At 44.0% G+C, this 12,729-nt stretch overlaps 1 protein-coding gene across 4 annotated transcripts in view; it reads right to left on the bottom strand.

Annotated features, from left to right (window-relative positions):
• LOC116943840 (uncharacterized) overlaps window positions 1-12,729 on the bottom strand; it is a 78,727-nt gene that overhangs the window by 13,237 nt on the left and 52,761 nt on the right. For 3 of the 4 annotated variants that reach the window (XM_032957088.2, XM_032957087.2, XM_032957086.2), the window contains 8 exons: window positions 9,952-10,110; window positions 9,207-9,365; window positions 8,567-8,675; window positions 8,009-8,118; window positions 7,273-7,389; window positions 6,975-7,013; window positions 5,244-5,351; window positions 2,796-3,300 (listed from right to left, as the gene is read on the bottom strand). In XM_032957088.2, the coding sequence (XP_032812979.2) occupies window positions 2,796-3,300; window positions 5,244-5,351; window positions 6,975-7,013; window positions 7,273-7,389; window positions 8,009-8,118; window positions 8,567-8,675; window positions 9,207-9,365; window positions 9,952-10,110 (1,306 nt within the window). The remainder of the gene's footprint in view (window positions 1-2,795; window positions 3,301-5,243; window positions 5,352-6,974; window positions 7,014-7,272; window positions 7,390-8,008; window positions 8,119-8,566; window positions 8,676-9,206; window positions 9,366-9,951; window positions 10,111-12,729) is intronic. The other variant, XM_032957089.2, reaches the window with a different exon arrangement.

Genomic DNA, 12,729 nt, shown 5'->3' with positions numbered 1-12,729 from the left:
TTTACCGAAAGAACCAAGAATATGAATCCCTGCAGTCACGAAAGCTTTAAATCAAAATTTAACCGCCTCTACGGGGAGGGTTTCCACATAACTTTGAGATCCTTCAACAAACTCCGGGATAAGAAGGCTCAGCTGATCGAGTCTCTCACCTTTCTGAAGAGATGCCGCAACTCTGGGGTAATACCAATCACATTCACACTGACCTCTGCTGCTGTAACGAATTATTTCTAGAACTAGCTTAGCTCTTATTTCAGAAAAAATCAGACTTATACGCACCGAACTATATCAGTTAGACAAGACACTCTACAAATCACACTTATCATTGACGGCAACAATGTCCACATCGAAATGGGAACATGTAGACAATATGACTGCCTCTTCAGCTGCCACTGTCGACCAAATGTAAGGACAACCTGATTTCCAAATTTAACTTCCTCTCCAACAAAAGACCGCACCCACATACCAAAAAGCTAGACGTTAACAAAGTCGTAATTAATCGCAGTAACAGTTCTATTTCCGATGGTCTGAAATCCGTGTTAGCTAAAGGGCTAAACTTTGCAGTCACACCTAAACACATACCAGTTAATGATATCATTGCCCAAGTAGACGTGGCTCTCAAGGGCCTGGGTTATATCGCTGCAGACGTAGCAAGATCTGAAATCGCTGCAACCCTCAAAAACGCTAAGATGCCAGCTAGCAACCTCAGCAAAGATGAACGTTTTGAATTATATGAATTTAAAAAGAGGGATGACATTTTCATCCTCTCAGCTGACAAGGGCAATGCCACTGTCATCATGGATAAAATAGAATATAACAACAAAATTCAAGAATTACTCAACGATGGCAGCTATACAAAAATAAAAAGAGATCCCACCAACAGCCACGTCATACAAACCAACAAAATCATTTCTGATTCAACCGCATTAATTGATCAAACCAAACAGTTCTCGTTGAAACCTTCTGCTGCCAGGCCACCAAGATTATACGGCTTACCAAAAATACATAAAGTAGATACACCCCTTCGTCCCATCGTCTCTACTTTCAAGTCCCCCACCTACAAACTGGCTCATTTTCTGTCTGGAATCCTGCAGCCTTTCACTGGAAAAACCACCTCTGCGGTACAAAATTCTACTCACCTGGTATCGACAATCACGGGTATTTCCCTGTCCCCAGACGACCTGCTTGTCAGTTTTGATGTAGTTTCCTTATTCACCAAAGTTCCTGTACCTGACACCATCGCAATCATTTAAGACTTGGTTCATCAAGGACTAAACACTGAGGTACCCCCCCTGGTGAGACACTGCTTAACCAATACATACTTCACTTGGAATGGAACTTTCTACAAACAAACTGAGGGCACCCCAATGGGCTCCCCCCTATCTCCGGTTGTAGCCAATATTTTCATGGAGAAATTTGAGACGGACGCCATCCAGACTGCCACTCTGCGCCCAACCTTATGGAAGAGGTACGTGGATGACACTTTTGTCATCTGGCCACATGGCCGGCCTGCTCTAGACCAATTCCTCGACCGCATCAATTCCATACACCCAGCCATCAGATTTACCATGGAAGTCAAAAAAGATGGCAAGCTACCCTTTTTAGATATACTAATTAAAAGGAGACCTGATGGTTCAATGAGCCACTCTGTCTACAGGAAAGCTACCCATACGGATGCTTACTTAAAACTGGATTCCCACCACCATCCATCCTAGAAGAATTCCCTCATCAAGACTCTGGACCATAGAGCCCAATGCATATCCGACCAGCAACACATAGCCAGTGAACTCAAGCACGTACACCAAGCTCTTAAGGCTAATGGTTACTCTGACTACACAATCCGCAAAGCTATCACTCCAACCATGAAGAAGGACCCTCTTGAGGAGCCTTTCAAAACCATTGCGGGGATCACAAAAAAGATCTCCAAAATCTTGAATAAACACAAAATCCAGGTCGAATTCAACACATTACATAAAATCCGTGATCTCGTTCCATCTGTAAAAGATGTGATTCCGGACATACAGTACCCTGGCGTCTACAAACTAAGTTGCCTCTGTGGTAGTAGTTACATTGGAGAAACCAAACGACATGTCTCGGACCGCATTCGTGAACACAAAGCAGACCGAAAACACAGTAGGACCAACACCTCGGCCATGGCAGATCACTGGTATAATTCAGTAGGCTCACATGATATTGACATCTCCAAGACAGAGGTTATTTGCAAGCCATCTGGCTACCATGAGAAATTCGTTCATGAGGCTATCCACATATACAAACACAGAAACAATTTCAACCGAGAAGGTGGATTCTGGCTTAGCAATCATTGGAAGGATTTGATAAACCATTTCGGGTCTTAATTGATTGTTCACACTTACGGTGGCTTTCAGACCGCATTCATTATTTTCGTCTCCCCCCTCCTCTTTTCCGAACATAGATGGACTCTAACATTTTAAAAAGCACGCCACTTTTTTTCAAATTTTCTTGCTGTGGTTTTCACACCTGATGATTGCTTGTGTTGCAGTCGAAACGTCGTGAGAATTTTATTGTTTTATATTTTTATTATTTTATTGTTTCCCTTCTACGCAAATTTACCGAAAGAACCAAGAATATAATTCAAAACATTGCAGCCAGAATGCTTTAATAATTAATAATTGAGACATCAGGTTCATCATTCCGACATTAGGTTATCTTATTTACTTACAGCCATCATTGAGTGGTTGTGGTAAAGTAAAATTGTATGTAAGAGGCAGGATATAAGTATCAGACATTTGGATTATGGATCTCTCTGCTCAACATACCTTGGTGTTTATACGCCCCTCATGCCTGCTGCTCTTTGAAAGCTGACCTGGGCAGGTCCTGCAGCCTCCTGTTACCACACTGGAACTTGCACCATCACCAGCACTCTCTCCATCACCACCACCAACACCGCCATCACCACCAGCAGCTTGCTCTTCCAGTCTCAACGATGACCCTTCTGTTACTGCCACGGAGCTGACGGGATCTTGGCTGGAGCCACTGAGGCGGTCGGAATTCCTGATGTCGGGGCAGCTCTGTGTCTCAGCATTGGGGCCCAGACAGGGCATGGAGGAGTGCTGAGGGTCCGTGGTGGTGGCGTCGCCGTCTGTCGCCGGCCGTTGCAGCAGAGCTGCCTTTGCGTCGAGGTGCCCGCTGCCCTGCAGGCTGTGGGCAGCCACCAGCTGCTGCCGCAGCTTCCCAACGTGTGAGCGCGGCGACCGGGCCTTGCCCTGCGGCGACACCGAGTCGAGGCTGCGCGACATGCCCTCTGACCCCAACACGTCCGTCCTGCAGCAGAGAAGAGAGGGTTAAAGTTCACAGTTACTTTTGTGGTGACTACTGTGTCGGGACTGTATGAGCGTAGGGACATATGACGTCACTACCATGATGGCTCGGTATCGGGCTGTAGGCGGGTGTCACGGGGGTCGTGTCAGTCCGTGGCACTCCGCGTGAACCCAATAGGATACGTGACCGGATAAAGGGGGGCCAGCGGCCCCAGGGGGAAGCTTGGGGGTCACGTGGTTGGGGGCCCAGACCTTCCCGAAGGATCGAGAAGGGGGGCGTGGCCTGGGGCGGAGCCGGCCACGCCGGAGCGGTTATAAGCAGGGTGTGAACAGGGAGCGGGGATGTTCTACTCTGAGATGAAGATGCCGTGAGAAGTCCTCAAGTCTCCGATCATCGTTCGTGACCAAGCAGGCGTCCCCCTGCCTTGGTCACGCTGTGTAATGCTCCCGAGTGTTAGTGAAGAGTAGGAATGGTGGTCACCACCTTACGTGTAGTGTCCGTGTTAATGTTACGTGTTAATAAATAGTGTTGCCTCCAAGTTAAATATGCGCCTCAATCGAACCCATTACACTTTCATATCCACGTGCCTGTGTATCGGAGTGCCTCGAAATGAAAGCTTGGCGCATCACGTAGATTTGTGATTTTTTTAAAGCCTGAAAATTTGCATGGTGGCATGAGAAGGCAGTACAGCAAATGGGTTCATGAAAACGGTTGTGTGTGGGCCTTAGAATGTCACCCACTACATGTGTGGGGGGTTTTGTTTGGGCCCCTCCAGTTACCTCTCACATGTAAAGCCCTCATTGATAAGGAACCGACAAGACATCCCAAAGCAGAACCATGTTGAAAAAGAGAATTGCAACTCATTAAGCCATCCCTGGATTTAATAAAGAATAAATCACTTCATACGGTAATGCTTGTTACCACAAGCACATGAATTCTGTTCTCCTATAATGCATGTTTTCAGAGCATGAATTGGATATAATGCGATGAATGTATTAGGGAACATATTTTTTATACAACGCATGCGAATTGGATATAACACGATTGAGTGAACAAAACCACGTTACACGAGTAGGAATAAGCAGTTGTACGGCTGCCTCGGCGTAGCATCACACAAGGCAGGATGCTGCTGGATGCTTCTAGATGCTACCCAAGCACCCTTGTCTTTGTTCAGCCTACATACACATCTGAAGTGTTTTCGCGGACTGTGCTTTACCCAAAATTCAAAATCATTTATTATATAACGCGATCTTTCAATAACGCAGCATTCGGCAGAAACGCAACAACCGTGCTACAGGACAACAGACTATACATCTAGAATTAACATATAATGTAACCTCATATAGTCACACGAACAAGGGGGGTGGGGGGTCCCTTTTCAATCGTTAAGATGATGGGTTTGTTCATTTGTTTATGGCTCATTGTTATACATCACGTAATAATTATAGTGTAACGATTTACCCCAGCCCCTTGTTAATTTGATTATTTGCTGTGAGTCAGGGTCACGGTTTGGACTTGAAGTTAAGCAAATGCATATGACAAATGTGCTTTGATAAAATATATATCGTTGATTGCACACATCATTACCTATAATAATAATTTGTATTATTCATAACATTAATGATTGTATTTGGAAAGCATCTACAATACAGCTGCATCTAAGGATGCCCCATCAAAATGGGGGACAACATTGGGGAAGAAGGTGAAGCATAGGGAGGTGACAAAGGGTGACAGATTAAAAGGCAGGGACACATGGGAGACAGGAGACGGGGGAACAAACAATGGCATGACCCGAGGGGATGGTGTCAATGGATTTAGCATTCCCATCCTGTCCCAACCAGTAGCCCCCCCCCCCCGCCTACAGGGAGTGAATTATGTGGGTCCCAACTCAACGAAGCCCAGTCTGAACCGCTCGTGATAAATACATTCTGAATCTGCCACAGTACCTTCGGAAGTGCAGCCGCCCCTTCTTCCGCGTGCTGGAGTGAGCCACAGGATGGTCCTTGTGCTGTTTGCTGATCCTGGAGTAGACTTTTGCCATGGCCTGCTCTTTCCTGTGTGAACAACAGTACCAAACTGCTCAACGAGGTGCTCTATAATATATTACAGTATTTGAAAGAGAATCTGTACTGCCCTTTAATAAAGCACCGTTAAAGAAATGCCTCCCCACACCGTGTCAGTCATTGTGGTTGTTTGACCATACTTCACCGTGCTGGTCAGTGCGGGTTGAAAGGGGGCGCCAAGGAGTCATTCAAGTTCCTGTCGCTAATGATTACTGTTAGCCGTGGCCTGGGGTTGAACTCAGGTAAGAAGATTCATAGTGAACTGCACTGACAACTCACTGCGCAAACCATTCCACTCAGTAGGTAATATGATATTCTATATGCGTGATGTGATTCTAATATCCACCCACGTAAATTGTAATTCATAGGGCCAAGCCAGTTGGTCGGTCCTATTTGTCTCCATTTCTTAAATGGGCACTGGACATTGTTCATCTGCTGGTGGTGTAATTACACATTCAAAGGTGGCCAAGTGTGGCGCTGACCAACCTATCCTGTCTTGTGCCACGCTGGTCTAAATAGGTGCTTGCTAACAGCACTGGTTCCAGGGTATCTTTGTGAGTGTTTGTGTGGGTATGCGGGCATTTTATGTGTTGGTGTGTATGCGTGCACGTGTGTCCAATTTGTGACCGCTGTTGATTGGGTATATCTGGCTCCACCCCTGGCAGATGGCATAAAAAGGTTCTGTAACTTATTGCTCAATAAAAAAAAACACTAATATGTAAACATGACTTCTATATGTGTGGTGTATAGACAGACTAAATCTACATTGTAGTAACAGTATACAAGCAATGCTACCAACTAACATTCATAGGCTTAAAATGCACAAGTATTAAGAAAATAAATGTATAATAATGCAATTATTTTTTAATGACATACAAATTACTGTAGAATAATATAATATTCATATATATTTTTAAAAGAAATCCATTAAGGTTTAAAGCACCATTCGTAATTTGCAATGGCTAAGCGACGATCGCTTCTGCGAGAGGGCCTTGGGTAAACGACAGAGAGACAACCTTGACGTTACAGGCAAGGGCCACCTTGGACAGCCATGCAGCTTAATATGTGTAGATGTTTTTCGTTCAAGAACGCAACAGTCGCAAGCAATGCCCGTAATTTACTCTAAATACATCATGGCGGTTTAACCGATGGACGACATTCGTCAATACACTGTCGTCGCACATGCAATAGTCCTTTGCCAGTCTTGCGCCACCGGGCAGACTCACGGCCTGTTCTAGTGGTTGCCTGTGGGGTTAATCCTTTGCATTATAAGCGGACCCACGGGTCAGTGCCGGGTTCTGCCGTCTAGAGGGAGGGCAGATGGGTCACTGCTGGGGGCCCCTCCCCTCGAAAGTGCTGCTCTACTAAAAGTGTCCCGGATCGATTGGGGGGCCAGGTCGCTGCAAGGGGGTTATCGATGCTGGGGCTTGGGTTTCCATCGCCGGCTAATGCTCTGACCCCGACACCTCCATGAGGTTATGTCAGTCCAATTGTTAATAGTGAACTGAAGTGATGATCACCATTACATTATTGATATACTGTAATAACAAATGATAATGGTTGCATCAGTGTTGTGTATGTATGTGCATGTTTTTTTTTTCTTCCTTAAAATACCTTTCAGTGGCCTTGCTTTTTTTGTTATAGAAGTTGTTGCTGATGGGTTGGTCACATATGCAGGATGGAAGAGGGCAGGTTACAAAGACAATCGTTGGAATGGCACCCAAGGGTCAGTGACTAAAGATATTACGTAAAGGCACGTGGTGGTGTAGCAGTTAATAAACACATAGCAGTAATAACCAGGGTGGCCTGCCAGGTTCGAACCGCGAACTTTTGCAACAAGCGGTGAACGCTCTACCATTGGGGCATGTCAACGGCCCATAAAATAACAGCTGCACGTTGCCTGGTCTCTCACCTGTTGAGCTCCTTCTCCCTTGTCTCCAGCTGCAGCATCAGGGTGCTGAGCTCCGCATACAGCCCATTGGCACGCTCCAGCTTCTGCTCATAGTGCTCCCGTATGTCCAGCGCGTGCCTGGGGGAAATATTCACATGGCCGGTACTGAAGGTGTGCACGTGGCAAGCATTCGTACATGCATGCATAGTCAGACCTTCATTGTGGATACTTGCAGATTGAGGTGCACGGGGCTGTAAAATTTAATTGCTGCTGCCCAGGTGTTGCACATGTTATTACTGATAATTACATATATTGTGTGTTCATTCAAATAAAGCTCTTACAACAGAGTAAGTTGTTTACAAAGTCTAAACTTTTGTAGACTGCCTAACAAAAAGTTTAGGCTACCTGAGTCGTGCAAAATGAAGCGCAAGTCCATGGGCAATCTCTGGGACTTTTCTTCCTTGGTACCTAGATTCTGGAACTCTCTGCCGAAGGCTATCGGGGAGTCCGGTTCGATTGGGATTTTCAAGTCCTTCTGCCTTAAAACATTTCTCTTGCAGAAGGCGTTTTCTATTTTAACTCAGCCACTTCTTACCCAACTCCACCGTCATTTTCTAGCATAGCCAGGGCACATAGAGAGTTCCACGAAACCACAGGGCTAGCACAGTGAAGCCATAGGGAATATCAGAGGGATAGCAAGGCTGAGACCAGCGAGAAACCAGGATGGCACAGAAAAACCACAGGGCTGATGAGGTACCTGAGTTCCTGGCGGCGCCGTGATATGAGCTCCTCGTCCAGTCGATGTATGCTGGCGCCCTCCGTGCGAATCTTCTCAAACTGACTGCGCACCTCCTCGCGCCACTCAGCCTGCCAACCACACACGTAGGTGCAAATGTGAGGCTCATCACCGGAACAAAAAAAATGAGGTTACAAAAAAATCCAATCAAAGCCGTTTCGTCTTGTCGTATGAGTCATTGCCACTGTAGCTCATGACGCATCAGTAAAAAATAGCTTTCCTTCCAATGAATCATACATTGTGTCCTAGATGAGACATTGCCAACCTTTTGGAATGAGTGTTGAACATTTGACACAAATAGCAGGTCATGCGTTTGCCACATTTGAAAAAATGTATCTGATTGAGCTTTACCGAAATAACAAAGTGAAATCTGTAACATCTAAATTGCTCTGCCCTCTGCAACAATATGACATCGATTTGACGACTATGCCAAATACGTATTTTTTAAAAAAGCCTACGTACGTACTTTGTGTCACACACACAGCTGTCCCTCAATGACCGTGAGGCACAGCAAGGCACCTGTGAGTGGAAGAAGGTCTCCAGGGGTGTCGACAGAACATCGGCCGCGGCAATCTCCAGGTGGAGCAGGATTTGACGGAAAGACGGCCGGTTCCTGGGCTTGCTGTTCCTGCAAGTCCGGGTGCATGGCCATTGTCAGCTGGCTAGAAACGGTTCGTAACTCAATTGGGACAAAGTGGACACATCGTGACCCATTTAGTCCAGCCGCTCATGTGTATCCAAGCTTTGTTCACGCAAGTTGAGTAGTTTATCCATAAACTGTGAATGTATAGAAGCAAGTAATGCAATTGGTATGTTTTCAGTACAGGAATACAGAAATATGTCTGACTTCTCTGTGGTTCGCCCAGCTAGAGCTGAATATAATTCCCGGGTTTAATTATAACTGTTGTTGAGGGGATTCTTGCCAGATTTTTGGGGCCCTTAAAAGGCTATTGCTGAGATCCTGCAAGTTAAATAATGAACCCAGTCATGCTTTCTTAAATATTGAGGTCAAAATCAACGTACAAAACATCAGCCCATCTAGAAACACTTGTCAAGCCAGACCCAGCAGTACATAAAATATGATTTTACAACGTGACTCGATCACTACTATCTCACTGCCACTCTCTATAACCGGCCTGCTGCCAATAAGCATCCATACCAGCATTGGGTGAGCAAAATCTTGAATCCCTCAGGACAGGAGGCAGGAATGGGCAGGTGAAGACTGTTGCTGCCCACACCCCAGATGATGGCTGATGAGTCAACGTCGCGATATGGGATCTCTCCGGTGAGCAGCTCCCACAGCACCACGCCAAATGACCTGTGACCATCGCCACCACCACAGCCACCACAAACCACTGTCACCACCAATGGCGTCACTGCAGTAAACACTGGTATCATCAGACAGTTGCCATAAATCTGTCAATTTCCTGATGATGCTGGTTGTATGTATGCATGCATCTATGGGAAACTTTTTTCGCACCGTACGTAGCCAACCGTGCTAATTGGAGGTGCGGGGAAAGCGAATTTTCGTACCTTATTGTTATATGTTGTAGATTCAACTCCAACACACCAGTGTGCTGATATAGTAACAAATTGGCATGTATGTTCTCTTGATAATTTTATTCATTGGCAGTTATATGGAGGAGAGTTTATAACACAAAAAACAATTATGAATCGTAATATTGATCACAAAAGTCTAAACAAGTTAAACACTGGTTTAATTTTTGGTTTGAAGGTCTAAAATGAAAAATGATGGCCACCAACAACTATAAGTATAGGAGATAAGAACGTACACATTTTTTTTTTTAAATGAACAAAGCTACAGGAACTGTGGAAAAGACGTGATGGAGAGGGAGTTCCAAAGTCAAATAGCACAAAAGATAGCGGGCACGCTCGTCGCTCACCAGATGTCCACCTTCTCAGAGACTGGCTCATTGCGGATAACCTCGGGTGCCATCCACGCCACGGTGCCGGCGAACGACATGCGTGTGCTCTTCTCGCGCATCTCCTTGGACGTTCCAAAGTCGGAGATCTTGACCTCGTCGTCGTGCGTAATGAGCACACTGTGGGCGGGGTACAGGCACGCCACTGTGCTGTCAGCTAAACGTCCGACAGTTTTCTGACTTGCCGTTAAATGTACAGGTGTGTGAGCGTCTTATCTAAGTGCGGAGTGGTGGTGCAATCGGTAGCGTGCTGCGCTACAAATCCAGCGGCCCGAGTTTGATTCCCGCTCATGGCCACCAAACACTAATGATGATTACCTGAACCTTTCCTGGGCCTCCCCTAGGTCGACTCGGTCTCAAATTTCTACCTGGTGTGATGGCTGGGCATGATGTGCCCAAGGCACCCCTCGGAAACTTGTTTGCCTTAATAGGTGCTCGCGAACAGCACTTGCCCCCAACAGTCTGTACGGCTACAAGGGAGGTATTTGTCTGTTGTGGCTTCCGCAAGTTAATTGCAGCAGTGGGTACTCATTTCAAATTAAGCTGAGCTGGGGACGCAATGCTCTGCTTTCAACAAACTTAACCTAAGGGAGACCCTCAGTGGGTGCTCATTTCAGGCTTAGTTACCTTTGTTGAGGATGGTTAAATAATGTTGCAGAACATGCTAATTAATGATGATGAATATACATTCATGGAAGGCAGTTAGATGTCAACCTAAAAAAAGTTACATCCTCACGTTGATGTGTTAATTAGAGCCAATTAATTGCCGATTACACCTACACATTAAAATTTCGCTCTAAGCTTCATTGACATTTACGTCTTAAATAAGACACTGAAATTCATTCACGCTTTTGTGACAATGGGCATTTAATTTTAGTATGCAAATTAGGTTAATTATAATGCCAATTAAAAGTAAAATTGGGTATATTTCTCTCAACTAAAATCCTTTGACCTTTATCCAGGCAAACAAAGGGGTCCTACAAAAATGCAGTGATTAAAATCGAGACATGTTTTAATCATATACAATTATATTTAAACCTTTTTTGGCGTTCACGGCGCAGTGGTCGCATTTGAGAATTTAATAACAGTGCCATGATAAGAATAAAATGCAACCTGAAATCCAAAATTCTCATGACTAAGTGCGATACAGTCTGTACACTGATAATTATTCGTATACCAGGTAAGGGAACGCCAAAAATAATATACATGCACTGACTATATACATCACTGTTGTGGGTTTATTCGAATTTTTGTTACAATAATTCAACAAAAATGTAAAAAATAAATATATTTTTACTTTTTTCACTTGTGTTTTCATAATGCATTTTGGTTTGTAACCTCAATTTATCTGTTGTTTATCATTTAATGTCGTAATAGTTTATACTTGCAAAGGAACAGGGCTCTACATATTGGTAAACATTTATTGAAATGTAATTGCTTTACAAATCACAAAAAGCCTTCTTCTTAATTTTCTAACAACAAAACCCAGTGGTGGCTGGTCTATACGTGGCATTAATATGGCTCTTCACCTGAAAATGTACTTTAACAAATAAAATATTTAACTTATTTTAAATGAATATTTTAAAAAGCTATTAATAAGTGTTTAAAAAAGTGGCTGATTGAAATCATTTACACTTCCGAACAGATTTTGGGTAGAATCGATTGAAAGAAATTCCATACTTTGAAATAAATTCATGGCGGGCGTAATTGTTTGCAAAGGTTTTGCCAAATTCCCATTGGCCAATTCTAAGTTGTGGCCTCGGGGGCGATCTCAGAGACGCTCCAACCAATTACCATCCATCATTCCAGTACAACATTAAAGACATTCAGGTGAAGTTGGGTCAAAAATTAACTTGTGTCTGTGGTGCAAGAGAGAAGGCAGAGCATAGTTCATTCAAATGCCATCAAAGTATATCCAGAAAACGTTGCAAAAAGTTTGTTACAAGGAATCCCGGTTTCAGAGGGAGGACAGATCAGATGTAATTGCGATGTTTAAAAATGCAGCCATTGTTTTTCCATTTTCACGACTCGCGGCCTCCACACGTGTCATTTCGGTTAAATCACATTAAATATTTGATCTGAAATGTTCCATGAAATGCAATTTTGAACAGAGGTCATATTGTGATTGCTTTTAAAGTTTAAATGAAAAACATTGGTATTTGTGAATGTCATTTCATAGCCTATGGGGATACAGTCAGGGTCACTGATGAACGGTTTTAACATGAGTTAGAGTCCCATATGAACCAGAATGCAGGTAAAAAATAAAACAAGCTGGGAATCAGATTTTTGAAAAAAATTGTTCGTAATATTTAATCCCACCTTATAAATTCTAAAAAAAAAACCTTCCGTATTCATGTAATCTTGTGCTTTTAGAATATTCACATTAAATCTTCACTTAAAGCTTTCGTGACTGCAGGAATTCTTACTCTTTGGGTCTCTCGGTAAAGTCCGACCATCACCACCTAGCCAGTGAGCTGGAGCACGTTCGCCTGAAGACGATTGCTTGTGCTGCGATCGAAACGTCGTGATTTTTTTGTTCTATCTACATGACTTTACCAAAAGACTAAAAGAGTATAATATTCACATTGCATAACTAAATACCAACATCATTAAAAAAAGATGTACACGTTGAATTCATCAATCCCTCCTTTGTGCCTGCCTGTCCACTGTGCTAATTGGTGCCTCGTTATTAAACAAGAAACTAATTTTCTTCTTTTTGGCCAAATGTTCTTTTTGCTT

The sequence above is a fragment of the Petromyzon marinus genome, chromosome 19 (genome assembly GCF_048934315.1).
Source record: "Petromyzon marinus isolate PM22_M1 ecotype Great Lakes invasive population chromosome 19, UKy_Petmar_22M1.pri1.0, whole genome shotgun sequence".
Taxonomy (NCBI): domain Eukaryota; kingdom Metazoa; phylum Chordata; class Hyperoartia; order Petromyzontiformes; family Petromyzontidae; genus Petromyzon; species Petromyzon marinus.
The sequence above is the reverse complement of the archived record's forward strand: the minus strand, read 5'-3'. Positions and strand labels throughout refer to the sequence as shown.